This window comes from Arvicola amphibius, chromosome 5 (genome assembly GCF_903992535.2).
Source record: "Arvicola amphibius chromosome 5, mArvAmp1.2, whole genome shotgun sequence".
NCBI lineage: Eukaryota > Metazoa > Chordata > Mammalia > Rodentia > Cricetidae > Arvicola > Arvicola amphibius.
Window position 1 is genome coordinate 22,271,695 of NC_052051.1, and position 24,401 is coordinate 22,296,095.

At 49.2% G+C, this 24,401-nt stretch overlaps 1 protein-coding gene across 1 annotated transcript in view; it reads left to right on the forward strand.

Annotated features, from left to right (window-relative positions):
• Positions 1-2,819: 2,819 nt before the first annotated feature.
• The window catches only part of LOC119815466 (fer-1-like protein 4), a 33,772-nt gene continuing 12,190 nt past the window's right edge, over positions 2,820-24,401 (forward strand). Inside the window, exons 1-28 of the mRNA XM_038331598.1 lie at positions 2,820-2,898; positions 3,149-3,204; positions 3,550-3,638; positions 3,718-3,817; positions 6,873-6,964; positions 7,117-7,158; positions 7,563-7,724; positions 8,169-8,229; positions 8,333-8,464; positions 8,707-8,769; positions 8,945-9,029; positions 9,272-9,431; positions 9,543-9,726; positions 10,502-10,688; positions 11,128-11,492; positions 11,811-11,919; positions 12,112-12,286; positions 12,383-12,503; positions 13,012-13,112; positions 17,423-17,510; positions 17,587-17,703; positions 19,289-19,441; positions 20,391-20,544; positions 20,663-20,787; positions 21,112-21,246; positions 21,494-21,667; positions 22,429-22,545; positions 22,641-22,802. Coding sequence (XP_038187526.1) covers positions 2,820-2,898; positions 3,149-3,204; positions 3,550-3,638; positions 3,718-3,817; positions 6,873-6,964; positions 7,117-7,158; positions 7,563-7,724; positions 8,169-8,229; positions 8,333-8,464; positions 8,707-8,769; positions 8,945-9,029; positions 9,272-9,431; positions 9,543-9,726; positions 10,502-10,688; positions 11,128-11,492; positions 11,811-11,919; positions 12,112-12,286; positions 12,383-12,503; positions 13,012-13,112; positions 17,423-17,510; positions 17,587-17,703; positions 19,289-19,441; positions 20,391-20,544; positions 20,663-20,787; positions 21,112-21,246; positions 21,494-21,667; positions 22,429-22,545; positions 22,641-22,802 — 3,588 coding nt within the window. The remainder of the gene's footprint in view (positions 2,899-3,148; positions 3,205-3,549; positions 3,639-3,717; positions 3,818-6,872; positions 6,965-7,116; positions 7,159-7,562; positions 7,725-8,168; positions 8,230-8,332; positions 8,465-8,706; positions 8,770-8,944; positions 9,030-9,271; positions 9,432-9,542; positions 9,727-10,501; positions 10,689-11,127; positions 11,493-11,810; positions 11,920-12,111; positions 12,287-12,382; positions 12,504-13,011; positions 13,113-17,422; positions 17,511-17,586; positions 17,704-19,288; positions 19,442-20,390; positions 20,545-20,662; positions 20,788-21,111; positions 21,247-21,493; positions 21,668-22,428; positions 22,546-22,640; positions 22,803-24,401) is intronic.

The window sequence follows — 24,401 nt, forward strand, 5'->3', positions numbered from 1 at the left end:
CTTAGCCGGAACTTCCATGGCCTCTGCATGAAGCTCCAGCCTCAGGTTCCTACCCAGTTTGAGTTCCTGCCCTGGTTTCCCTCAAGAGACCCCAACATTTTGGGGATGCCAATACCATGGGACGACCATCAAGGGCAGCAGCAGTTATGGAGTGGTGACTTAGGATATGAAAGTCAAATAAACCCTTACCTCCCCAAGTTGCTTTGTGTCAAGGTGGTTCATAACAGCAGTTAGCCCTAACAAAGACAGAAACTGGTACTGTGGACTGGGGTATTGCTTTGACAGTCCTGACCATGTGTTTTTCGGAGGACTGTGGAATAACTTTGGAACACTGTTCTAAAACAGCCATTGGGTGTTCAGAAGTGGATGAATAGTTCTATAGGAACTTGGAAGATAGGAATTTGAGAGGAATACAGATAATGGAGACCTGGCTTATGACGTTCCAGAGGGAAGTTTGAGAGTCACTTAAAGATTCTATTGTGGGGCTGGAGAGATGGCTCAGTGGTTAAGAGCACCACCTGCTCTTCCAAAGGTCCTGAGTTCAATTCCCAGCAACCACATGGTGGCTCATAACCATCTGTAATGAGATCTGGTGCTCTCTTCTGGCGGGCGGGCATATATGGAGGCAGAATGTTGTATACATAATAAATAAATAAATCTAAAAAAAAGATTCTATTGTGGCCATTGCATACTTTGAATTAAGACTCCGTGGTGTCTGGTGAGCTAGGGATGAAGAACTGACTGTGATTAACAAAAGTTTCCAAAACCTCTAATAGGAAAACATTGCTTTCCTGTGACAATTGACATTGGTCGGCTGGAACTGAGAAATTAGAAGAGACCAGCATCACTGAGGTGAAATCTGGGAATTATTTCTGCAGGGTCAACACATAAGAAGTGTTCTAGGAGGAGCCCAGGTTATGTCTCATGCTGGCAGCTGAACTTGGTTATTTGTAAGAGTCTCTCAGGTGGTAGTGATTTCAAAGGCTTGAAGGAGTCGTGGAGAGCAGCTGTGAGGCCAGGAATGCTCACTGGTGAAGGTACAGCCTCAGTAGCAGACCCAGGGTTGAAGGGGTCAAAGAGAGAAATTGAAACTTGGTACCATGAAGAGAGCATAAAAGAGGTTATTGGTGAAAGTACAGTTCAGTTGCAGCAAGAGACCCCAACAACATGGTATTGGGATGCCAGTACCATGGGACGACCACCAAGGGTAGCAGCAGTTATGGAGTGGAGCCTGCCTGAGCCTACAAGACAAACTACGTGTGCTGTGGCAAGCTCTTTGGAGGAACCCAGAAGATTGTGAGTGAGTTCCAGAAGTCTGATTTTGCTTTTTCAGATTGTGACTGTGCCCTGGTTTTTCCTTCTTGAAGTGAGGAAGTGTTCAATTTATTTTTTATTTTATAGTAGCCCACAGTTGAGGGACTTTGAATTTTTAAAGGGGGTTTTGAGTTTTATAGAGACTTGATTTTTAGAGACTGATATTTTAAAAAGGACTTGATGTGGGAGGTGATATATGCTGTGAATATGTTTTATTGCCATTGGTTAATAAAGAAGCTGCTTTCGGCCAATGGTTTAGCAGAGTAAAGCCAGGCTGAAAGAGATATATAGAGAGAGTAGGCAGAGCCATGGAGAAGCAATGTACCTGCTGAAGATGGACATGCCCAAACCTTGCCGGTAAGTCACAGCCATGTGGTGATACACAGATTAATAGTTATGGGTTAATTTATGATGTAAGAGCTAGCTGGAAATACGCTTAAGCTATTGGCCAAATAGTATTGCAATTAATATAGTTTTAGTGTGATTATTTCATGGTCTTGGAGGTTGGGAATGAACAAGCAGTCTCCCCCTACAAGGCCTGAATTTTTAAAGTGTTTGAATTTATAGAGACTGTGAGCTGTGAGACTTTTAGCCAGGCAGTGGTAGCATAGTCTTTAATCCCAGCACTTGAGAGGTAGAGGCAGGAAGATCTCTGTGAGTTCAAGGCCAACCTGGTCTACAGAGTGAGTTCCAGGACAGTGAGAGTTATACAGAGAAACCCTGTCTCAAAAAATCCTCCCAAAACAGACAAAAACCTATGAGACTTAAATTTCCAATATATATTTTATATTGTGTTACTTATTAATATGAGATCTTGGGGATGAACAAAAATTATTATTAAATATTATTGTAATAGTGTGTCAAGTTGACAAGGGGTCTATCGTTCTGACTAGTTTTATGTCAACTTGATAAAGCTAAAGTCGTATGAGAGTAGGAAGCCTCAATTGAGAAAGTGCCTCTGTAAGATTGGGGTTGAGGCAAACCTGTTGGGAATTTTCTTAATTACTCCCCAGATTGCTTTTGGTAATGGTGTTTCATCACAGCAATGATAACCCTAAGACATTGCCCCAGTTACTTATGGTCATGGCATTTTATCACAGCCACAGACAGAAAACCAAGGCAATGCTCTTGAAGCTTCATAGGCTAGCAGGGACCACCCTACGATTCCCGTTTTCTTCATCCGTACCCTATCCCAGGTCCCATCCCATAAAGATGAGATACAGACTGAAGCTCCTTGCCATCCTGCAGATGGTACAGGCAGAGTTCTGTGCTGACCACAGGGACCTTATCCCTACCCCCAGCCCTCAATCCTTCCCACCCATGACCTCCTGCCCTACCTCTCGGAGTCTTAGTGCTTCCCCACCCATGACCTCCAGGCCTGCCCCCTGTGTGTTTGACTAAAGGGAAGGGATTGCTGAACCTGCTGGGTGAGCCCAGTGAGTCATGGACAACACAGGTGGGCAGAAGGGCAGGCTGGTAGACCGAGAGCCAGAGGCTCGGCGGCCATGGCTCTAACCGTGTGCGTGAGGCACATAGCAGGGCTGCCGGGCATCCATGACCGACAAGTGAAGCTCTGCTTTCGGGGTGAGACTTGCATGGATGGTCTGAGGGTTTTTAGAATTGGGGAGCCTTGCATTTTCATTCCCTAGACTCCAACTTAAATCTTTGCTATCCCTATCACCTGTCTCCCTCCTCCCTGGCTTCGACTTCTTTCCCTATTTTCTACTTTTCTTTAAGCGTGAGTGAGGAACTAGACACTGGCCCATGGGTGGATGAGGTAAATGATTTGTGTCTATGGAGGGGCTGATAAATAACTAGTTTCATTTTTGAGCAGGCTTTACCCAGAAAACAAGGAAAATCCACTGTGGCCGAGAAGCAGATGTTGGTGAGGTCTGTATAGCCAGTTCCTAGCTGGAAAGAAGACAGTATTTTTTGGGGGGGGGGCACCATACTGGGGCACAAGGGGCTTGGAAAGTGTGGTCTCCAGAAATGGTGTGAATCTCAGACTTGAAAGATCTGACCTGGTTTGAGATGTCAGTCTCAACACTAGTGGGATTAATTCTTGATTACCAGCGAGTCCCAAATCAGCCCTAGACTGAAGTCAACTCCATGTTGGATGGGGGTTGTTCCAGCTTGGGAGATCAATTCTAGAGGTAGCCTCATGTTTGGACTGTTGGGAATAGACTCTGTGAGGGTCAGCCCAGCATTCGGTTATGAGTGTCTCTCTGTCCCCAGCTGTTTCGCTGGCCCCACTATGGATCTCCACTGGCTGGGGAGAGTCTGTCTGTACAGGTGGTCAACTGTAGCCGCGTGTTCAGCCCCAGGTAAGCAGAGCTGGAGGAAGCCAGGGAGTGGCTGGTGTCACCACCTGGTTCACTCTTCTGCTCTGTGCCATTCTTCTAGGCCCCTTGGGACCCTGGTGATCTCCCTGCAGCAGCTGCAAAGTGCTGGGCACTTGGTGCTGAGGGAAGCCCTAGTGGACGAGAAACTCCGGGTGTCCCCAGTAAGTGCCACCAGCCCACCATCAGCAAGCCTGGGACTTCTCCAGATAGAGGGTTCAATTTAACTGAGGGGAAAACTTGAGCCAGACACCAGGGGCAACAAGCACCCCAGCCTAGGCTCCCTTCCGGTAGCCCCTGCCTGAGTCCTACATGGGCCAGAAGCAGGCTGCTTCTGAGTCCCAGAGGGTGTGGTGAGTGTATTGTTGCTCCTTGGGTAGGGGTAGACTCACTTTTTTTCTTATGGACGATGATGTGCCCAGTAGGATTCTCCTGGTATTTCATGGAAGGTTGCCTATCCTTAGAAGAGGTAGACCTGGCTTCAAATCTCAGATCTGCCACTTCCCACTGGAGAGCTTAGAAGGGTTCAGCACCTCTAAGCTGTTTCCACATTTACGTAACGAAGAGCCAGACTTACGTTTTTATTATTTTTTTTTTAAATTCAATCATTGGTTAAATTCAAGGATGATAAGCAATAGGGATTCAACAGTAAGCAAAACCAAATAGAGATTTGCTTTCTTGAAGCTCAGTAGCTGAACCAAGGGGGTCTAGCACTGAGCAAGCATCCATGTAGGCAGAAGTGAATTTGCTGTTGGTGAGTGTTACAGAAGGGCTGGTAAGTGTAGCACGGATTCTAAATTTATTTTTTTTTTGTTTTGGTTTTTGGTTTTTTGAGACAGGGTTTCTCTGTAGCTTTGGAGCCTGTCCTGGAACTAGCTCTTGCATGTGCCACCACTGCCCAGCAATTCTAATTATTCTTAATTATAAAAACTCGGAGTCAGATATCAGGGTCTGAAAGTTGAAAGAGCAGCAGCAGAGCAGCAGAGCAGCCAGCCACTAGAGTTCTTAGCTCTACCAATGCTCAGACCAAAGTGGTGATCCTGTCTCTAGGACTCCTCAGACTGACTGCTGCCTCTGTGAAACCTCAGACTGCATGCTCAGACTGAATCCTCAAACAATATCTCTCTCTACAAAACCTCAGATAGCATCTGAACTGTGTCTCCTTCTGCCTTACATTCCTCTCTCCACCCAGCCTGTCTCTACCTCCCTAGGGCTGGGATTAAAGGCATTTGATCCCAAGTGCTGGGGTCACCTCTGTGTGAGCTCTGTTTCTCTTTTAGACAGATTTAATCTCGTGGGCCCAGGGTGGCCTTGAACTCACAGAGATCCAATTGCCTCTGTCTCCTGAGTGCTGGGATTAAAGGTGTGTGCCACCACTGCCTGGTCTCTAGTGGCTTAGCTCTGCACTTTAATCTTCAGGCAAGCTTTATTTATTAGATTACAAACAAAATATCACTACAGATAAGAATCTATGAGAGTATAACCAGTTTGTGACCTAGATGGGGAGGTCAGAAGAGTTTCTCTGGGGAAACAATGCTTGAGTTCAGAACTGAAGGTTATAAGTGCTAACTAGGTAGTAATGAGAAAGTTCAGAAAGAGAAGCCTGGTTATGTAAAATCCGTGTGTGCTGATGGGGCATAGTTGGGGTGCTGAGCAGGACAGAAACCTAGAATGAGATGGAGCTGCAAAAGTTGTCAGGGACCAGCCATGCAGAGCTGTGAAGGCCAGGAACAGAGAAAGAATAGGCTCAAGAGGTAACTTGCACATTGAAATTGAATTTTGTTGCTGTTTATTAAGTGTTTGTTTTACAGTTTCCAGGCTTAGATTTGTTTGTTTTCAGTGCTGCTGAGTCAAATACCCAAGCCTTTCTGAATGCTTGGCAAGTTCTCTACCAACTGAGCTGGGTCCTCAGCCGTCAGTCCCATTCACTTAATTAATTTTTCATTGATAACTGAGCGAGGTGGTGCACACCCTTAATCCCAGCAGAGGCAGAGGCAGGTGGATCTCTCTGAGCTCCAGGCCAGCTTGGTTTACATAGTGACTTCCAGACCACACTAAAACGTTGTCTCAAAAATTATTTTAAGCATTATTTTTAAGATTAATTTACTCATGTATTTTGTGAGTGCCCTGTCTACATGTATACCTGCATGCTAGAAGAGGGAATCAGATCCCATTATAGAGGCTTATGAGTCACCGTGTTTGTCCTGGGAATTGAACCTACGTCCTCTGGAAGAGCAACCAGTGCTCTTAACAGATGAACCATCTCTCTAGTCCCTTAAATATTTATTTATTTAGTTTATTTAGTTAGTTATTTTGGTTTTCTGAGACAGGGTTTCTCTGTATAGCCCTGGTTGTCCTGGAACTCACTCTGTAGACTAGGCTGGCCTCTGAACCCAGAGATCCAACTGCCTCTGCTTCTTGAGTGCTGGGATTAAAGGTGTGCGCCACTACCACCCAATCAAACATTATTTTTTTATGTGTGAGTGAGCATATGTGTAGAAGTTAAAAGACACCTTCTAGGAGTCAGGTCTCCTCCTCCCCATGCAGGTGCTGGGCATCAAACTCAGGTTGTCAGGCTTGCCAGCAAGCATCCTTGAACCTACTAAGCCGTCTCCCCAGCCCATTGCCCTGAGTTCTCAAGAAGGTTGTGGATATTTTTTTTTTTTTCGAGACAGGGTTTCTCTGTGGCTTGGAGCCTGTCCTGGTACTAGCTCTTGTAGACCAGGCTGGTCTCGAACTCACAGAGATCCGCCTGCCTCTGCCTCCCGAGTGCTGGGATTAAAGGTGTGGATATTTTTTAAATAATATTCTTTATGAATTCTATGAGAACTTAATACATTGTATTTTGATCATATTCATTCCCAGCTCTTCCCATATGTCTCCTGTCCACCCTCACCCCCTTTCCCACCCCACTGTGGGTTTTCTTCTTTTTTTATTTTCATTCCCTGACAATAGTTCAGTTTGCGTTGCCCAACTACTCTTAGGAGCAGGGCCTGCCTTGGAGTGTAGCTGACCTACCAGCTGACTCCACCTCTTCTAGCAGCTACCAAATGCAGAAGATTGGGAATGCTGTCATTGTCGATAGTCAGAGAGGGACACATTACTGCAGACATTGCCTAAAGGGTCTCTATTTGCAGAGGGCGTGTAAGGCATTGTCCTGGTACTCTCACAGCCCCATGTCAGGTTGAGGGGACCCACAGGCCACCCTATCTCTTTCAGATCCAGGTGGAGCTTGACTTAAAGTATCAGCCCCCTGAAGGAGCTGCTGGAACCTGGGCAGAGGAGGACTTTGGGACACCCATTCGAGACAGGTAATCTTCTAGAAACTTAAGAAACTGGCCCTGAAGAGACAAAAGGAGCATTCACCTCCTCTCTGGGTCCGCTGGGCACTGTGACCCTGAGCGGGTTCTCACCAGGTTACCCTTTAGCAGTCAGGTCTCACCCTCTCCGTTTCTCCTCCCAGCTCAGAACTGATCATCCCCAATGTGGGCTTCCAGGAGTCGGAGTAAGTATGTGGGAGTTGATTGCGAGCCACAGGGGTTAAGAACCAGTAACACAGAGTTAGTTCCAGGGTCTGAGATTTAATTATAAGGTCAGAGGTCAATACTTGCAGTAGATTTAGGTTCTGAAATTAGAATGATATGATAGCATATACCTTTAATCCCAGGCAGATCTCTGTGAGTTCAAGGCCAGCCCGGTCTACAAAGGGAGTTCCAAAACTGCCAGGGCTGTTACACAAAGAAATCCTATCTCAAGAAGAGAAAAGAAAAGAAAAGAATTAGTCCCAGAATAAGTGTGTATGGGTGGTCAATCTGAAGGTCAAAGGTCAATCCCAAAATAAGCAAAAACAAGGGATGCCCAGCAACAGGTGACAGGCTAGGCATGACCTCTGAGGGCTTTTCCCATTAGGCCCGGGGACGCCCGGCTGGAGCGTCGGGCAGTGGCTCTGGGCCGGAAGCTAGCTCGAAGCCTAGGAACACAGGATGACGGAGAGAATGAGGAGCTGGAGCTGGAGCTGGAGGACGAGCCTGACGTGGAGGTTTCTGGGGTGGTGTTCAGCCCCCTCAGAAGGTAAAGTGTTCTCATGCCCTGTCCCCACACACTTAAGGCCACACCCATCCACTCCAGGGTGTGGGGGGGAAGGTGGATACTCTGGCATCAAGGGTCATTCCCTTATAAGCCCAGACACAGTGATAGTCAAAGTCAGTGATAGTGGCTCACACCAGTTTGTAAAGAAATTTGATTAGGATAGGTTTTGTCAGTATGAGAGCTCTTAGAACAGCGTTGGCACCTAGCAGATCTCAACCAACTTTGTCTGAGCAAACAAACGGGTTCAGAGCTCCAAGACTGAGTCAAACTCTGGATGTAGGCCTGAGATGAAGGCAAAGCAGAGCAATCTGAGAGGACTTAGACTCCAAAAGCTCATGGTGCAGAGCCCACATGCCAGCAGCAGGCAACTGCGTGTGTAGGCAGGTGAGGAAGCTGAAGTAACATTGACCCTACGCTTCTCTACAGCCGCACCCGGGACCTGCCCCGTGGGGATCCCTTCCAGGTGTGCAGAGCCCAGGACTTCCAGGTATGGCTATTCAGTCATCTTCTAAGCCTCGTGGAACCTCCCAGGGTGCCTCCCTTGTCCAGGCAGGTCTCACTCTCCTCCCTCTTTTGCATTCCTTACCTAGGTCGGGGTCACCGTACTTGAGGCCCAGAAACTGGTGGGAGTCAATATTAACCCCTATGTGGCTGTGCGCGTGGGGGATCAGCACCGAGTGACCACAACACAGCGTGGAACCAATTGCCCCTTCTACAACGAGGTAAGCACGATCAAGGAAGAGGGCAGGCCTGAGAGAACGGGAAGGGGGGGGTGATCCAGACAGACCTCGTCCCTGGAGATGTTGGGGCCTGGATGCAAAGACGCGCGGTTCTGTGAATGAAGAGTGTGCAGGCACCTCTTAGGAAAGGGACCGCATTTCTTTGCACGATTTCGGGGCCAGCTGAATGAGCCCAGCACACCTAACCTTCTCTCCCTTCTTTTTCCTCACCTCACTGAACCCAGTACTTCTTGTTCGAATTTCATAAGACTCGGCCCCACCTACAAGACTTGCTGCTGGAGATCACTGTGAGTGGGAAAGAGAGCTATGTCAAGAAAGGGACAATGCCCAGCTGAGTACGTTGGTGGCTGAGGCAGGAAGAGCACCATGAGTTCAAAGCCCTGCCAGGGCTATAGAGTGAGACTCAGCGAAGGGGCAGGGAGTAAGGGACCAAAGCACCAGGACTAACACCTCTCTCCCCAGGCTTTCCACTCGCAGACCCTCCCATTTATGGCCACCAGGATAGGCACCTTCAGGATGGATCTGGGCGTGGCCTTCGACCAGCCAGGTATTGAGCCCTCCTATCACTCAACTCATTCTCACGCACGAAGACTCCAGAAACTGAACTCTGGTCACTCACCCGTGCTGTTGCTAGTGCAGTAACTTCTGAGACAGCCATGTCTTGTGAAGGCTGGCTTTTCTTGTACTCAGGCTGTTCTCTCTAGGGAGACAGGCTGCTTCTACCCAAACCCCAGCCATTGTCCAGTGTCCTGAAAGGACTCACTCCTTGTTCTATCCCTCTGTCCTTAGACGGGCACTTCCATCAAAAGTGGGCTCCTCTGCATGACCCCCGTGACACCCGCTCAGGGACCAAGGGTTTCGTCAAGATCACCTTGTCTGTGAGGGCACGTGGGGACCTTCCCCTTCCACTGCCACCCTCATGCCCGGGGACCAGTTCAGATATTGAGAAGTGAGCTGGGGTGCGGTGGGAATGGATAACTGGACGAGGCCTGGCCTGGTTGGGGGGAGTCAGAGGAGCAGAGGGGTTCCAGCTTTACTCCTCAGCGTGGGCTCTTCCTAGGAATCTACTCCTGCCCCGTGGGGTGCCGGCTGAGAGGCCATGGGCTCGCCTGCGGGTACGCGTGTACCGTGCAGAGGGTCTTCCCACAGTGCGCACGGGGCTGCTAGGCAGTCTAGCCCGCGCCCTGCATGACCAGCACGTCCTCCTGGACCCCTATGTGCGGGTGAGCTTCCTGGGACAGCAGGTAAGTCACTCCTGTTCCCCTATGCCACACCTCGAGTTTTTTTAAAAAAATATTTATTTGTTAAAGATATCTTCATTTGCTGGGTGGTAGTGGTGCATGCCTTTAATCCCAGCACTTGGGAGGCAGAGACAAGCCGATCTCTGAGTTCAAGGCCAGCCTGGTCTACAGGGCTAGTTTCAGGATAGGCACCAAAGCTACAGAGAAACCCTGTTTTGAAAAAAAGAAAGAAAGAAAGAAAGAAAGAAAGAAAGAAAGAAAGAAAGAAAGAAAGAAAGAAAAAAGAAGAGATATCTTTATTTATTCATTTCGAGACACAGTTTTGCTATGTAGCCCTACCTGGCCTGGAATTCAGAGATCCACTTGGTAGGATTACAGGCATGCACCACAGCGCCTGGCTATTTTTATTCTTAATTATGTGCATGCAGGACTATCTTTGTGGTATTCTGTGCACTTTAGTACAGGTGCCCACGAAGGCCTGAAGAGGGTGTCAGACCCCTGCAGCTGGAGTCACAGATGGTTGTGAACTGCTCCATGTGTAGACTAGGAACCCAAAACAAACAAACGAACAAAAAACCGCTCCCTGGAAAAGCAGTCGCTCTTAACTTTATAATTTGTTCTGTGTTTATGTGTGGGTGCGCTGAGTGCCGTGCACACGTATGGAGGTCAGAGAATAACCTGCAGGGACAACCGTATAGGACCTGGGGACCAAACTCAGGTCATTACAGAACCATCTTCTGGGACCCTCACTGGCCCTCTCTACCCGACTTTCCTTCAGGGTGAGACTTCGGTGCGTGGAGAGGAGGCGGCGCCTGAGTGGAACGAACAGTTGAGCTTTATGGAACTCTTCCCGCCACTAACGCGCGGCCTTCGCCTGCAGCTGCGTGACGACGCGCCGCTCCTGGATGTGGCACTCGCCACGCACGTGCTGGACCTGAGGCAGATCTCGAACTCTGGCCGCGCGGGTGAGCATGACTGGCCCGTGTGGGGCACCGTCTGCCCTAGCTCACATCAGCCCCTCAGAACAAAGACCATCCTTAAAACACAGGCGCCCTAGGCGTTCAGCCACTCCCCAGAAGGAACTATTCTAAGCCAGGCTCTCCTTCCGACCATGACCCCGCCCCTGGTTCTACAAGCTTAAACACAGTGGCTTGCTGTGTAAGGACCACTCTGAAATCTGAGGCTTCAATATCCACCATCCAGCACCCCAATTACCACATCAGTAGTTCCGCCCCAGACTCAGCTCTCCCTAAAGCCCAGAGAGGTCCTCAGTCTGCTACTGTTTGTCACAGGTCCGTTCCCTTCTCTTCCCCTCCCCCGCCTGGAGGATACAAGGGTGTACCGTCCAGAGTAGTCTCCATTTACCCTGTGCTCCCCTCCAAAACCTGTTCTTGTCCCCCACAGCGGGGTTTAAGCCCACTTTCGGTCCAGCCTGGGTGCCCCTCTATGGCTCGCTCCCCAGTGGCAGGCTCCGGGATGGTCTTCAAAGTCTCAACGAAGGCATTGGGGAAGGCATTTGGTTCCGGGGCCGACTTCTGGTAGCTGTGTCCATGGAGGTGTTGGAAGGCAGAGTTGAACCTAAGTCCCCCCAGACCACACAGGGGTCCAGATTGTCCCGACTCACTGGAAAGAAGAAAAAAAAGAAAACCAAGCAGGATCAGACACCGGCGGCCGTTCGGCAGCCTGTGGATGCCAGCGCCAGTGGGGATGCACCTGAGATTCTGAGAGCAATGGAGGTGGAGGTGGAGGAGTTGCTGCCTCTGCCAGAGGTGGGGGTTGGTGGTGGTGACTCTCAGCTCTGGGCCCGTAAATCCCCTTCTGAGCATTAGACATCATGATGCTGTTTCCAATTTGAGAACGTGGATATGAATTTAGTGTTTGTGCACATGTGTGCTGATGTGTATATAGAGGGAGTGGGCCAGGGAGAATCAGTCCCCTAGATCAATGTATGGGGGAGCTACTGGAGCCAAGGGGGAGGTAAGACACTCCAAGAACCCCCGGGGCCTTAGTTGGTATCTTTCTGTGGGCATTGTGAAGAACAGACTGCTCCTTGGGAGGGCGGTAGCTGATCTAATTCTCTTTCCTAGAATGCCCTAGCATCCTGTGAAGATTTCCTGCTTTTTGCAGTGGTCTTTGAGGCCACCATGATTGATCCTTCGCTGGCCAAGCAGCCCATCAGCTTGGAGATTTCCATTGGTGTGTGACCTAGTTGGGCACTGAAGGTCATGGGATTGAGAGTGGGACCTCTTGTTTTAGACTTTAGGCCACAGGAGGAATGGTCAACTTCAGGGATAGTGGTGGGTTCTGCTCTTACTGAGGGAGAGGCTGCGGAGGAATGCATCTAACCCACAGCCTGACGTTCTGACCTTTGATCCTCTGTGGGGCCAGGTCGTGCAGGACGCAGAGAGGAGCAATTGGGCCAAAGGTCAAGGACTGACGGAACTCAAGATAGCACACTGGAAGTTCAGCCTCTCCTAGGATCTGAGGACAGAGGGTCAGGGCAGGAAGAGGAAGAGTTGCTGGGGACACCGGCTCAGTGGCCTGAGCCTGTGGATGGCAATGGGTGAGTGATCTGAGTGACTGGTGGTCAGAGGGTATAGACAAGCCCCCAAGCACTCAGGATGTCCCCAAACTCCTCCCTTCTCTCTGTTTGGCCCAGGCCATACCTCTGCTTGCCTCTGCGTCACCGAAAGCCTTGTCTACATGTATGGAGCCGCTGGGAGGATTACACTTGGCGTCTGCATTGCAGCAACAGTGTGCGCAAAGTAGCGGAGAGGCTGGTGAGAGCAAGGTGGCCCCCAAAGGGAAAGGCCCAGCCACAGACACCAGAGACTCAGCTTTTGAAGGCTCCAAAATAGACACAAATTGGGTGGAGCTCATACCTTGTTGATGTAGGACCAGGAAATGGGTAGACCAGGCTCAGTGTTCCTAGGCAAACTGAGGGGAACAAAATTGTGGGAGCTTGGGGCTGGAGAGATGGCTCAGCGGTTAAGAGCACTGACAGCTCTTCCAGAGGACCTGGGTTCAATTCCCAGCACCCACATGGCAGCTCACAACTGTCTGAAGATGCAGTTCCATGAGATCTGACACCTTCACACCATTGCACATAAAATAAAGTTAAATAAATCATTAAAAAAATTAAAAAAAAATTGTGGGAGCTTGGAGAGGGGTGGGTTGAGTGATGGGTGGGAGTGGAGACAGAAGGGCTAGAGAAACCGACCAGTGGTATGAATGGGTGGGGTATGGGCCAGGGACCCTCAAGACTGACTTCTGCTGGAACCCACACAGGACCAGGGCCTGCGGGAGGTTGAGAAGATGCAGCGCAGGTCAGGGCTGGGTGCCTGCACACGACTCAAGCAGACTCTGGAAGAGCTGGTGGCTGGGAGCAGGTGAGCTGAGCTGAGTCAGTCCCGGGAACTGCCGATCCCTGGCCAGTTTCGGGATGGGCAAGAGACTCAAGGTGGCTGTCTAGACCAACGGTAGTTTCAAGCAGCATTTACCCAGCACCTACAGAAGAAAGAGAATGAGAAATGTCCGTATCAATGGAACGTGATAGAGATCACGGGGTGTTGGGCTCTTATAGGCTTATAAGGCTTCTTCCCTCTCCTATGTCCTGAGAAAGGAAAACCTTACCCTCCTCCATCCAGCCTATACCTGGCCAGCTTCTGCACCCATTTGTTGGTCCTTCCTGATTCATTGCTTCCCCAGTTGCCCCTCTGTGATGCTGATTTAATCTTCCTTCACCTCCTGCATAACTAGTTCTGCTGCCATCCGACTCTCCTGAATCCTTAACTAGTCCATTCCCAGTTTGACCAGTTGTTGCTCTAACCACATGAACAAGTTCTAGTCGTTTTCACCTTTTACCCATACTGCTATGAATTTGATAACCTGCCCCAGACACTTGAGTCCCTATCTGACACTTTTCTCAAGAGTTTTCTCTTCATTCAGCAAACACTTGTGGCATTTGCTATGTCATTGCAGTGACCATGGTTTCTTCTCTGGGTACAGGAGAGAGCCACTGAGGGTCTTTAAATTCTAATTTATAACTTTAGAAAGGATGAGTGGGAGAGAGAATGTGTGAGAGAAGAGAGGATTGCTAAAGAAGGCATTGTAATAGTTTAGGAGATAGGGGATGAGCTGAACCGTGCAATGGAAATGAAGTAAACAGATTCAAAGGAGGCTGGGCATGCAGCTCACTTGCCCGGCATGCACAGAACCCCGGGTTCAATCCCCAGCACTGCAGAAACCAGGCATGGTGGTGCATGTTTGTAACCCCAGCACTTGGGAGGTAGAGGCAGGAGGATCAGAAGTTCAAGGTCAGCCTCAGTTTGAGACCAGTGTCACACAAGATCATTGTCTATAGAAAAAAAAAAAACATAAACAGCCAAGGGTTCACAGTTGGCATTGCAGAGCATGTCTAGATGTACAAGAGGAAAAAAATGTGTTCAGTCACAGATCTTAGTCCAGTATCTGTGACTTTTCTCACTGCTGTGAAAACATATTTCTCCAAAATAACTTAAAGAAGAATTTATTTTGGGAGTACAGTTTTGGGGGTATAATTCATTGCAGCAGGGAAGGCATTCTAGCAAGAACAGGACACAGGTGACCACGCTGCATCTACAGTCAGGAAGCAGGGGCGACAAACGCATGGGGCTCAGCTCACCTTCTCCATTTTATTTGACCCAGGACCTCAGCCCATGAGACAGTGCTACCCACAGTTCTAGTGGGTCATTCCAGATAAGTTTACCCAACCTAAACTGGACAGTGGTGGTGCACACCTTAATCCCAGCACTTGGGAGGCAGAAACAGGAGATCTCTGTGAGTTCAAAGCCAGCCTGGACTTCAGTGCTAATTTCAGGAAAGCCAGGGCTATACAGAGAAACTCTGTCTTGAAAAAAAAAGTGGGGGGGGGGGGTGGAGAGATGATTTTGAGTTTAAGAGCACTGACTGCAAATGAACCTGAGTTCAGTTCCCAGCACCCATATGGCAGCTTACAACTGTCTGTAATGCCAGTTTCATGGGACCCAACACTCCCACACAAAAATATACATGCAGGCAAAACACTAATGTTCATAAAATAAATTTAAAATTAGAAAAAGAAAAATTTTAAAAAGGCATGTTTACATTGAGATTGTTTACAAAGTACATCTGTCCTCTTTCATAAAGATAGATACTGCTGGCTCAGAGAGAGTGCCCAAGATTTTGGATCTAGGGAGATTGACTGGGATAAACATGCCTGCAGGTATCAGGATTGGCCTGGCCCTAAGATAACATAGAAGTGACTTGGGCTGTTGTAAAGTACAAGTAACATCTTTCATGAGGGTGGGTTTTAAGGCTTACAAGCAATGCTCAAGGTCTTGGGGGGGGGGGTAAACGGCTGGGATAAGTAAAATATAAATTCTGGGAGATACAGACAGAGCCTGGCTCATCAGACAGCGAAGGATCACCAGACTGTAAACTACAGCTGAGAACCTCATTCCACTGAGAGATAAGTGATGTGTTTGACTTTCCCCGGCTTCCCCAGAGCTTATCTGTGTGCACAAAGATGTGTTACTCTCTACGTAATTTATGGAGCAGCAAAGAGGCCAGTGTGACTCTGGTTGTCCTTCATTGGGCAAGGCATGTTTAATGAGGATGGAGATAATGGACCAGATGTGCCGAACCTTTTAGGCCATTATTAGAGTTTGGTGTTTTGCCCTTAGATGAGAAGCAGGAGTAGAACAAAATAGATGGAAGACAGTTGACAGCATTTTGGGTGCTTCTGAGAATGTTCTGTGGTGTGAGGGTGAGAACAGCAGCTGTGCAGTGAGGAAGTGACGGCCTGAGTGGGAAATGATGACCACTTAGCCTGGGTGATCCTGCAGGAAGATGGGAGAAGTGGTCAGATGCCGGATGCTAGTGTAAACGACCATATTACATGCATGTAGTGCTGGACATTAAATTCGGCCTCATTCATGCTAAACATGTGCTCTATTGCTGAGTCATATACCCATCCTGATTCTGGATTTTTTTTTTTCTGAGGCAAGTTCTCTCTGTGATGTAAATATTACAGCCCTGGATGGAAAGGTATCCTGGCAGTTGGAAGCAAAGGAATACCTGCAAGTGTTACAGCTCAGAAGGGAAAGGTATCCTGGTAGTCTGAAGCCAAGGATTACCTACAGCCCTGTCCCAGTGGGAGACGGTTTCCCCAGCAAAATTTTACAATCCTGGCTCCAGGAAAGGTTTCCCTAATGCAAGTGTAACAACTCTGCTCCAGCTGGGTTGTCACAGTTCTGCTCTGCTGTCTCAGCTTCCCCCGAGTATAACAATTCTTCCCCGCAGTACAACAATACTGCTCCAGCAAGGGAAAGTTTCCCCAGCCGAAGCGTTACAGATCTGCTCTGCTCCAGGAAAAGTTGTCAGAGCTCGGTGTGCTAAGGGAGTTTCATGGCAGGAATGTATCAGTTCTGCTCTGCTCCAGATGCAAGAGCTGCTACATCTCTGCTCCTCTTGGGGAAAGTTGTTACCACAAGCCTTAGCAAAAGATTTATTTGGATGGAGGAATCCAGAAGAGTGGCTGCCTCTGCCAGGGTGGAAAAGGGCAGCCCCAAACTGAGCTGATACAGGGCATATACATGATTTCTTAGGGGTAGACTTTTTTTTTTTTTTCGAGACAGGGTTTCTCTGGATCTTTGGAGCCTGTCCTGGAACTAGCTCTTGTAGACCAGGCTGGCCTCGAACTCACAGAGATTCACCTGCCTCTGCCTTCTGAGTGCTGGGATTAAAGGTGTGCACCACCATCTCCTGGCACTGGTTCTGGATTTTTAAGAAAGAATGTAAATGATTTGCTGATAGATTAAGGTAAAATATGACAGAGCAATTGAAAGTTTGGCTTCTATGTGTTTTTAAAAAAATACCCTTAATTACATTTTTTTAAAAAAAGATTTTATTTTTAATTGTATGCATTTGTATGTATGTGTGCATACATGTGCATTCATACCATGCTAGGATAAGGAATTTAGAGGACAATTTGTAGGAGTTGATTTCTCATATTGTTAGGCTTGGCAGCCAGTGTCCTTTCCCCCTGCGCCATCTCAACAGCACAGTTTTGATGTGTATTGGTTGGAGGAGGTCATTGGAAATCATGCATTTTGTGTGGTGGTATTAATGGTATGTGCTCTTTTTTTTTTTTTTTTTTTTTTTGGAGACAGGGTCTCACTATGTAGCCCTGGCTATTCTGGAACTCTCTATGTAGAGCAGGCTGGCCTCAGACCCACAGAGATCCATGTATTTCTGCCTCCCAAGTGCTAAGATTAAAGGTGTCATATACCACCTCACCTGGAAGTCCAGTTATCTTCTAGATAGGCTGGTGGAGACTAAAGGCATTCTTCTCTGACTTAGTGCGGGTATAGGACTCTCCCAGAAGGTAAACAAGTAGAGCCTAATACTGTAGGCCTTGCTTGGGTGGAGGGGCAGGACTGGTGAACATTTCTAACTAGCACACAGAGGGTAGGCATGCTAGGATCCATGGCCATAACTGAAGTAGCCAGGGCAGCAGAAGTTAAATGTTGGCTGCTGCAGGGTTCAAAACCCAGCCTATGCTTGGTGCATTTGGGCGCGAGACTCTCTGAGGAAGGCCTGTAAGAGTCAGGAAATAGGAGGCACTTCCTGAGGGAAGTGATTCTGGCGTCCTGATCTTGTCCCTGGCTTCTCTCTGCAGACAGTTTTGCCTCGGTGCTGAGCGCAGAACGATGACTCGACCTAACGCCCTGGATCGATGCCGAGGGAAACTACTGTCACACAGCCTGGTACAGGCTGGGGACGGGAAGGAAGTAGGGCACCTAGCTGAGTTCTTCAACTCATATTCTCTTCCTGCCCTTCCAGAATCTGATAGCAAAGCAAGGATTGCAGCTTTTACGGGGCCTGAGGCAGAGCAACATGCAAAGGAAGGTAACCCTGGCCAAGAAGCTCCTGGCAAAACTGCATTTCCTGACTCAGGAGGTGAGGTCCTTGCCCACCGTACTATCCTACTCTACATTTACCCCCAAATCCTCAGTTCTGGAGACCTTTGGGCATATGGAGCAGTTGTCTTTTGGATGGTACCATTTTATGTTGCCTGCTTCATGTGGAAGTCAGGGGTGACGAAGTGAGAGATCAGCCAGGATCTGTTTGAAGGACAGTTGGCTAACTTGCCATGGGTGTGACCTCCTTTGTTTGGTACAGTGGCTAGCTGGGATGGATGAGGAGAAATAGTGCTTTGGGACACTTTCTGCGCCGAGCACCTGCTTGAGTTATCCCTTTGGGCGGGGTCTGCGCCATCAACAGGCAGATAATAGAGGCTGACTTCCAGCCGTCATGGCACAGCCGGTTAAGCAGCAGTAGGAATTCCAAGCACATTTGATAGCTGGAGTTTGGTGTGATAGAGAGGATGGATGGCCACATGTGCAAATGCCCAGAGCTGGGAGACCTGGGCAGGTGGAACCCAGCACAGGAGGGAGGAGAGGAGAGGAATATCACTAAACTGAATCTTAGAGCAAAATTAATCTTTCTTCCCTTCCATCTTCCGCTTTCCCTCCTTCCCTCTTCTCCTTCCCTCTCTCCATCCTTCCCTCCCTGTCTTTCCTTCCCTCCCTCTTTCCTTCCCTCCCTCTTTCTCTCCTTCCTTCCCACCCTCTTTCCTTTCCTTCTTTGCCCCATGATAAGCATGCTTTACCACTGAGTCACACCCCTGTCCCGTCTTTAAAATTTGTAATGAAAACTTCCGTTTATCAAATGACATTTCATGACATGAATATGCATTCTATCTAGTTTCATTGTTTTTTTTAAAGTTTATTAATTTTACATGTATGAATCCTTTGCTTGTGTGTATGTTTTTGCACCATGGTCATGCTTGGTGTCTGTGGTCAGAAGAGGGCATCAGATCCCCTGGAACTGGAGCTACAGATGCATGTGAGCCAGCATGTGGGTGCTGGAGACAGAATCCAGGTCCTCAGCACTGAGCCAGCTCACCAGTCGTAGCTTTGTTGTTATGTGTTGTATTATTTTGTTTTCTTTGCGGTTATCGGGAGCTGGACCCTCAGTTGGAAATGGGGAGTTCGTGTCCAGTGGGTGCTGAGTTTCTGCTTTGTGAGATGAGAGCTCTGAAGATGCATGGCTGTCAGCACAACTGTGAATGCCCTTTTTTTTTTTTTTTTTTTTTTTTTTTTTTTTTTGGTTTTTCGAGACAGGGTTTCTCTGTAGCTTTGGAGCCTGTCCTGGAGCTAGCTCTTGTAGACCAGGCTGGTCTCGAACTCACAGAGATCCGCCTGCCTCTGCCTCCCGAGTGCTGGGATTAAAGGCGTGCGCCACCACAGCCCGGCATGAATGCCCTTAACACCGTTGAACTGTAGACTTCAAAATGATGTGGGCAGAATGCAGAATGCTGTGTGGGGACATTAGATGGTCTTAGGGTCTGAGGTGCTTCCAGGAGGAGCAGTCAAGGAGCAAGTGACCACAGGACCCAGGGGTTCAGGAAAGTCAGGCCATTTGAACTACCCATACAGCCTAAGCTTCAGGCCCAGGGGATAACCCTGCCCTCCACTTGCAGCCACAGCCGCCCCTCCCGGATGTGCTGGTCTGGATGTTCAGTGGCCAACGCCGTGTGGCCTACGCCCGCATCGCTGCTCAGGATGTGCTGTTCTCCGTGGTCGAGGAGGAGCGAGGCCGGGACTGTGGGAAGATCCAGAGCCTTCTACTCACAGTGAGGCGGGTCTGGGGTGGAGGTGCTGGTGACAGAGTGGGGGTCATAAGCAGGTCAGGACATCAGAGGTGGTGGCCTGTGGCTCCCAACCAGGAGCTCCCTGACTGTTTCCAACTTTCCAAAAGAACAAAAGGAGGTTATGGCTTTGTCCAGGTCAGCTGAACAGCAAACTTATCTGCCCTTGGCCTGTGCTGGCCCTTTGGCTAACAAGGCTGACAAACAGACAGGGTTATGGAGAAGGAGAGTGACCATTCTTGTAAGCAAAACTGGATTGCAGATAGAAAATTTCTAAATGAGCTATGTCTGGAAAAGATACTCAAACAGGTTTCTAGTGATGAGAAGCTGTGACCTGCATATGTAAACTGTCTTTTCATTTCCCAGCCACACAGAATAACCACACAAAAACTATATTAATTACAACTCTGTTTGGCCGATGGCTCAGGCGTATTTCTAGCTAGCTCTTACATCTTAAATTAACCCGTTTCTATTATTTTATATTTTACCACGAGGCTCATGGTTTGTCACCTCTTGCTTCTTAAATGGTTACATGGTGTCTCTCTAACTCTGCCTTCTTTCTCCTTGCATTCAGTTTAGTTTTCCCACCTATCTATATTCTGCCCTACCATAGGCCAAGGCAGATTCTTTATTAACCAATGGTAATAAAATATATTCATAGCATACAGAGGGGGAATCCTACATCAGTGACCTTTGGAGTAAAGGACAGAGAATTTAAATGTGTTGAGGACAAAGGAGAGAGGAAAGATTAAGAATCTGGGGTTAGAGCTGCGGGTATAGGAAGTAGGGTAGTGTGAGGTGTGTGTTGGGATGGAGGGAATGAAGAAAGATAGAAACAGAGGGCCTGTTTCCTGTACTGGGGAGCTTGGGTACCATTTGGCAGAGAGATCTGGGGCATGCTTTGGGAGGCTCAACATGCCTCCATCCCGCACAGGCACCTGGGGCCGCCCCTGGGGAGGTCTGTGCCAAGCTGGAGCTCTTCCTTTGGCTGGGACTGGCCAAGCAAGCCAAGGCCTGCACCTCTGAGCTGCCCCCAGGTCTTCTGCCTGAACCCTCAGCTGGGCTGCCTCGCAGCCTCTACCGAGATGGTGAGTATAGGGCCAGGGGACAGTCAGCCTTGCTATTTGTCCTTGATGGGGGCTCATGAGTTGGGAAACTCCAGGGGTCCCCTGAACAAGCATGGCCCCTTCCTTCTCCTCATCCCAGACTTTAGCTACTTCCAGCTGAGGGCTCACCTGTACCAGGCCCGGGGCGTGTTGGCAGCAGATGACAGTGGCCTCTCGGACCCCTTTGCACGTGTCCTCATCTCTACCCAGTGCCAGACCACACGGGTGAGGGCCAGGCTGGGGCACAGACAGAGGGGGAACACTCTTATCCAAGGCCCTAAGTTTCTTTTTCCATTTTGGGTGTCCAGCACAGGGTACTAGATAGGACCAGGTTCTGACTTAGACAGTGGAGAGCAGGAAACCATTGTTTCCTGGGATTGACATTAGGGCTAGGGCAGAAGGATGGCAGATGGCCCCCGGGAGACACCAGAGCTGGACACCCATGCCTTCGGTAGCAAACAGTTAAAGTATCTCTTCGACTGTCCGCTGGCGTGTGTAGGGAGTCCCCTTCTGATCTGCCTTTACCTCTTTTTCTGCATGGCTCTCAAGGTCTTGGAGCAGACGCTGAGCCCCCTGTGGGATGAACTCTTGGTGTTTGACCAGCTGATTGTGGATGGCAGGCGGGAACACTTGCAGGAGGAGCCTCCGCTAGTGATCATCAACGTCTTTGACCATAACAAGTTTGTAAGTGTGTCCCCTCCCTGCACCCCATTTCCAGCCTCTTCGTCCCTACCGTCTTGATGCCTCCCCTTTAACTTCTGAGCATCTCATCCCCCAACATTTATTTTTGAGATAGGGTATCACTATGTAGTCCTAGCTGTCCTGAAATTCATAGAAGTTACCATCTTTGTTTCCTAAGGGCTGGGGTTAAAGATGTAGCCACCACAACCAGCTATATCGCCTTTATTTCTTCACTGCTTTGCTCCCACAGGGCCCTTCTGTGTTCCTGGGCAGGGCACTTGCAGCCCCCAGGGTAAAGTTGATAGAGGACCCATATCAGCACCCGGAGCTACAGTTCTTCCCGCTGAGGAAGGGATTACAGACCGCTGGAGAAGTCATCGCTACCTTTGAACTCATTGAACTGGACTACAGTGGCCACTTTGAGGTTAGAATACTCTGGCCTGGCTAGCAGGATGTACACATTCTTATTCATTAGGGCATGCAGTCTCAGGGTGTCCCAAGGGTAACCGTCTAGTCTCTTTCCCAAGAGAATGTGTCTCTAGGGTTCTCTTGGGGTGACCTCATTGTATACCCTGACCCCACAATTATAGATGGACATATCCAAGGCTTATCTTGCCAGGATTCTGCCCCTAGAGAATCCAGACTGCTGTTCATCCTGGGTTTATCCATCGTGAACACCTCGGGCTCCCACACCACTTTCTGTACACACATCTGCTTTCTGGGAAATCCTTCCTATACATCCAGCCTTGTCGGGCTGCCCTGCATTTCTGCTTCACAGAGACTGTCTCAGCGAGGGTTTCCGATGCTGTGAAGAGACACCATGACCATGGCAGCTCTTATAAAGGAAAACATTTCATGGGGTGCCTTACAGTTTCAGAGGGGTAGTCCATTATCATCATGGTGAGGCATAGCTGTGCGCAGGCAGACGTGGTGCTGGAGCTGAGAGTCCTTACTTCTTGACTCATAGGCAACAGGAAGTGAACTGTTTTGCTGGGTGTAGCTTGAACACAGAAGACCTCAGAGCCCACTCTCACAGTGACACACTTCCTCCAACAGCAAGGCCACACCTCTCATTAGTGCCATTCTCTTTAGGGGCTATTTTTTTTTTAACCCACCACAGAAACCCATTCCTAAGCCTAGGCTTTCTCTGTTTTGACGTGAATTCTGATTTATTTTTTCTTATAGCCCTCAGTGCCTAGTGATGTGGAGCCCCAGGATCTGTCATCCTTACTTCAGCCCATCTCTGGACACCTGGCCCTGCCTCCACATGTACACCCTGTACTCAGGGAGTTCCGTATTGAGGTAAAGACAAGCACGCAAGGCCTCTTCTCCCGTCCCCCATCCTGGAGGCCCCATGTCAGCTTCAAGCCCTTGAGTCTCCCCCTTCCCAACCTTAGGTGCTGTTCTGGGGTCTGCGAGGCCTGGGTCGTGTGCACCTGTTTGAAGTGGAAAGGCCCCAGGTTGTTCTAGAAGTGGCCGGGAGACGCGTAGAGTCTGAAGTTCTGGCCAGCTACCGCGAGAACCCCAACTTCACAGAACTTGTCCAGCACGTGACAGTGGTGAGGAGGGGCGGGACACGGGCCGTGGGCAGAGGCGTGGAGCAGGCAGTGGGTAGTGAGGTCCAGGTGAGGAGGGGCGGGACACGGGCCGTGGGCAGAGGCGTGGAGCAGGCAGTGGGTAGTGAGGTCCATGTGAGGAGGGGTGGGACACGGGCCGTGGGCAGAGGCGTGGAGCAGGCAGTGGGTAGTGAGGTCCAGGTGAGGAGGGGGCGGACACGGGCCGTGGGCAGAGGCGTGGAGCAGGCAGTGGGTAGTGAGGTCCAGGTGAGGAGGGGCGGGACACGGGCCGTGGGCAGAGGCGTGGAGCAGGCAGTGGGTAGTGAGGTCCAGGTGAGGAGGGGCCGGGACACGGGCCGTGGGCAGAGGCGTGGAGCAGGCAGTGGGTAGTGAGGTCCAGATGGCTATGCTACACTGATTCAGGAGCAGCGTTCTCCATTAAAGACTAACTGTTTGGGCATCTTATCTGCAACTGTTCAGCTTCGCTGCTATAGGGAAACAGCAACAGACAGAGTAGAAATGGCCACGACTGTGTTCTGATAAAACCTACAAAAGCTGGCAGTGGGAGCCATAAACACGGCTCTGCTTCCCTGACCTCTGGATTAACCTGTAGACGGGCAGCATTCTCTTGGCTCTGTTGAATGGAAGGTATTAGCCAGAGTCCTAAATGATAAATAAGAGAAAATCCCTCTAGTCTCTGAAACACAGGCATGAGAAGGGAAATACAGTCTAGGGCTTCGGAGACGGCTCAGCCACTAAGAGCCAGCGCTGATCTTCCAGAGGAAACGGGTCCCTAGCAGCCACATCAGGTGCAGCTCCAGGGGTCTCTGACACCGCTGGCCTCTCTGGGCACCTGTCTTGTGTACATGCCCCACAAAGACACACATGTACACACGCACATAGTTTAAAATAAAATAAATATTTAAAGCATGAAAAATATGGTACATTTAAAAAAATGATTTAGTGTAATGATTTTTGAGGGGTGGGTGCTGGAGTCAGAACCTTCTACGTGGAGACTAGCACCCCACACTGGACCGTCCCTCACATGGAGACTAGCACCCCACACTGGACCATCCCTCACGTGGAGACTAGCACCTCACACTGGACCGTCCCTCACGTGGAGACTAGCACCCCACACTGGACCATCCCTCACGTGGAGACTAGCTCACCACTGAACTGTTCCTCACGTGGAGACTAGCTCCCCACTGGACTGTTTCTCACCCTTGTGTAGTTCCAGTTATGACTGGTGGGTTTGGGGGTCAAATTCTGGCAATACAATTTAGGGTCTCATCAAATTTGTCCTTTTGGTTGTTTTTTATTTTGAGACATGGTAGCCCTGACTGACCTGGAACTCACAATGTGGCCAGGCAGGCCTCAAACACTGCCTCCTGAGTGCTGGGATTAAATATGTCTGCTACCATGTGCAGACAAATTATTTATATTATTCTATCCCCTTTTTACTTATTTACTGTTTGAGCCAAGATCTCACTATGCAGCCCAGGCTGGCCTGAAACTTTAGATCTTCTTACTGTAGCCTTTTGAGTGCTGGGATTACAGTTGTGAGCTCATGCTTAGGTCCAGAGCAGTATTTTCCTCCACTTC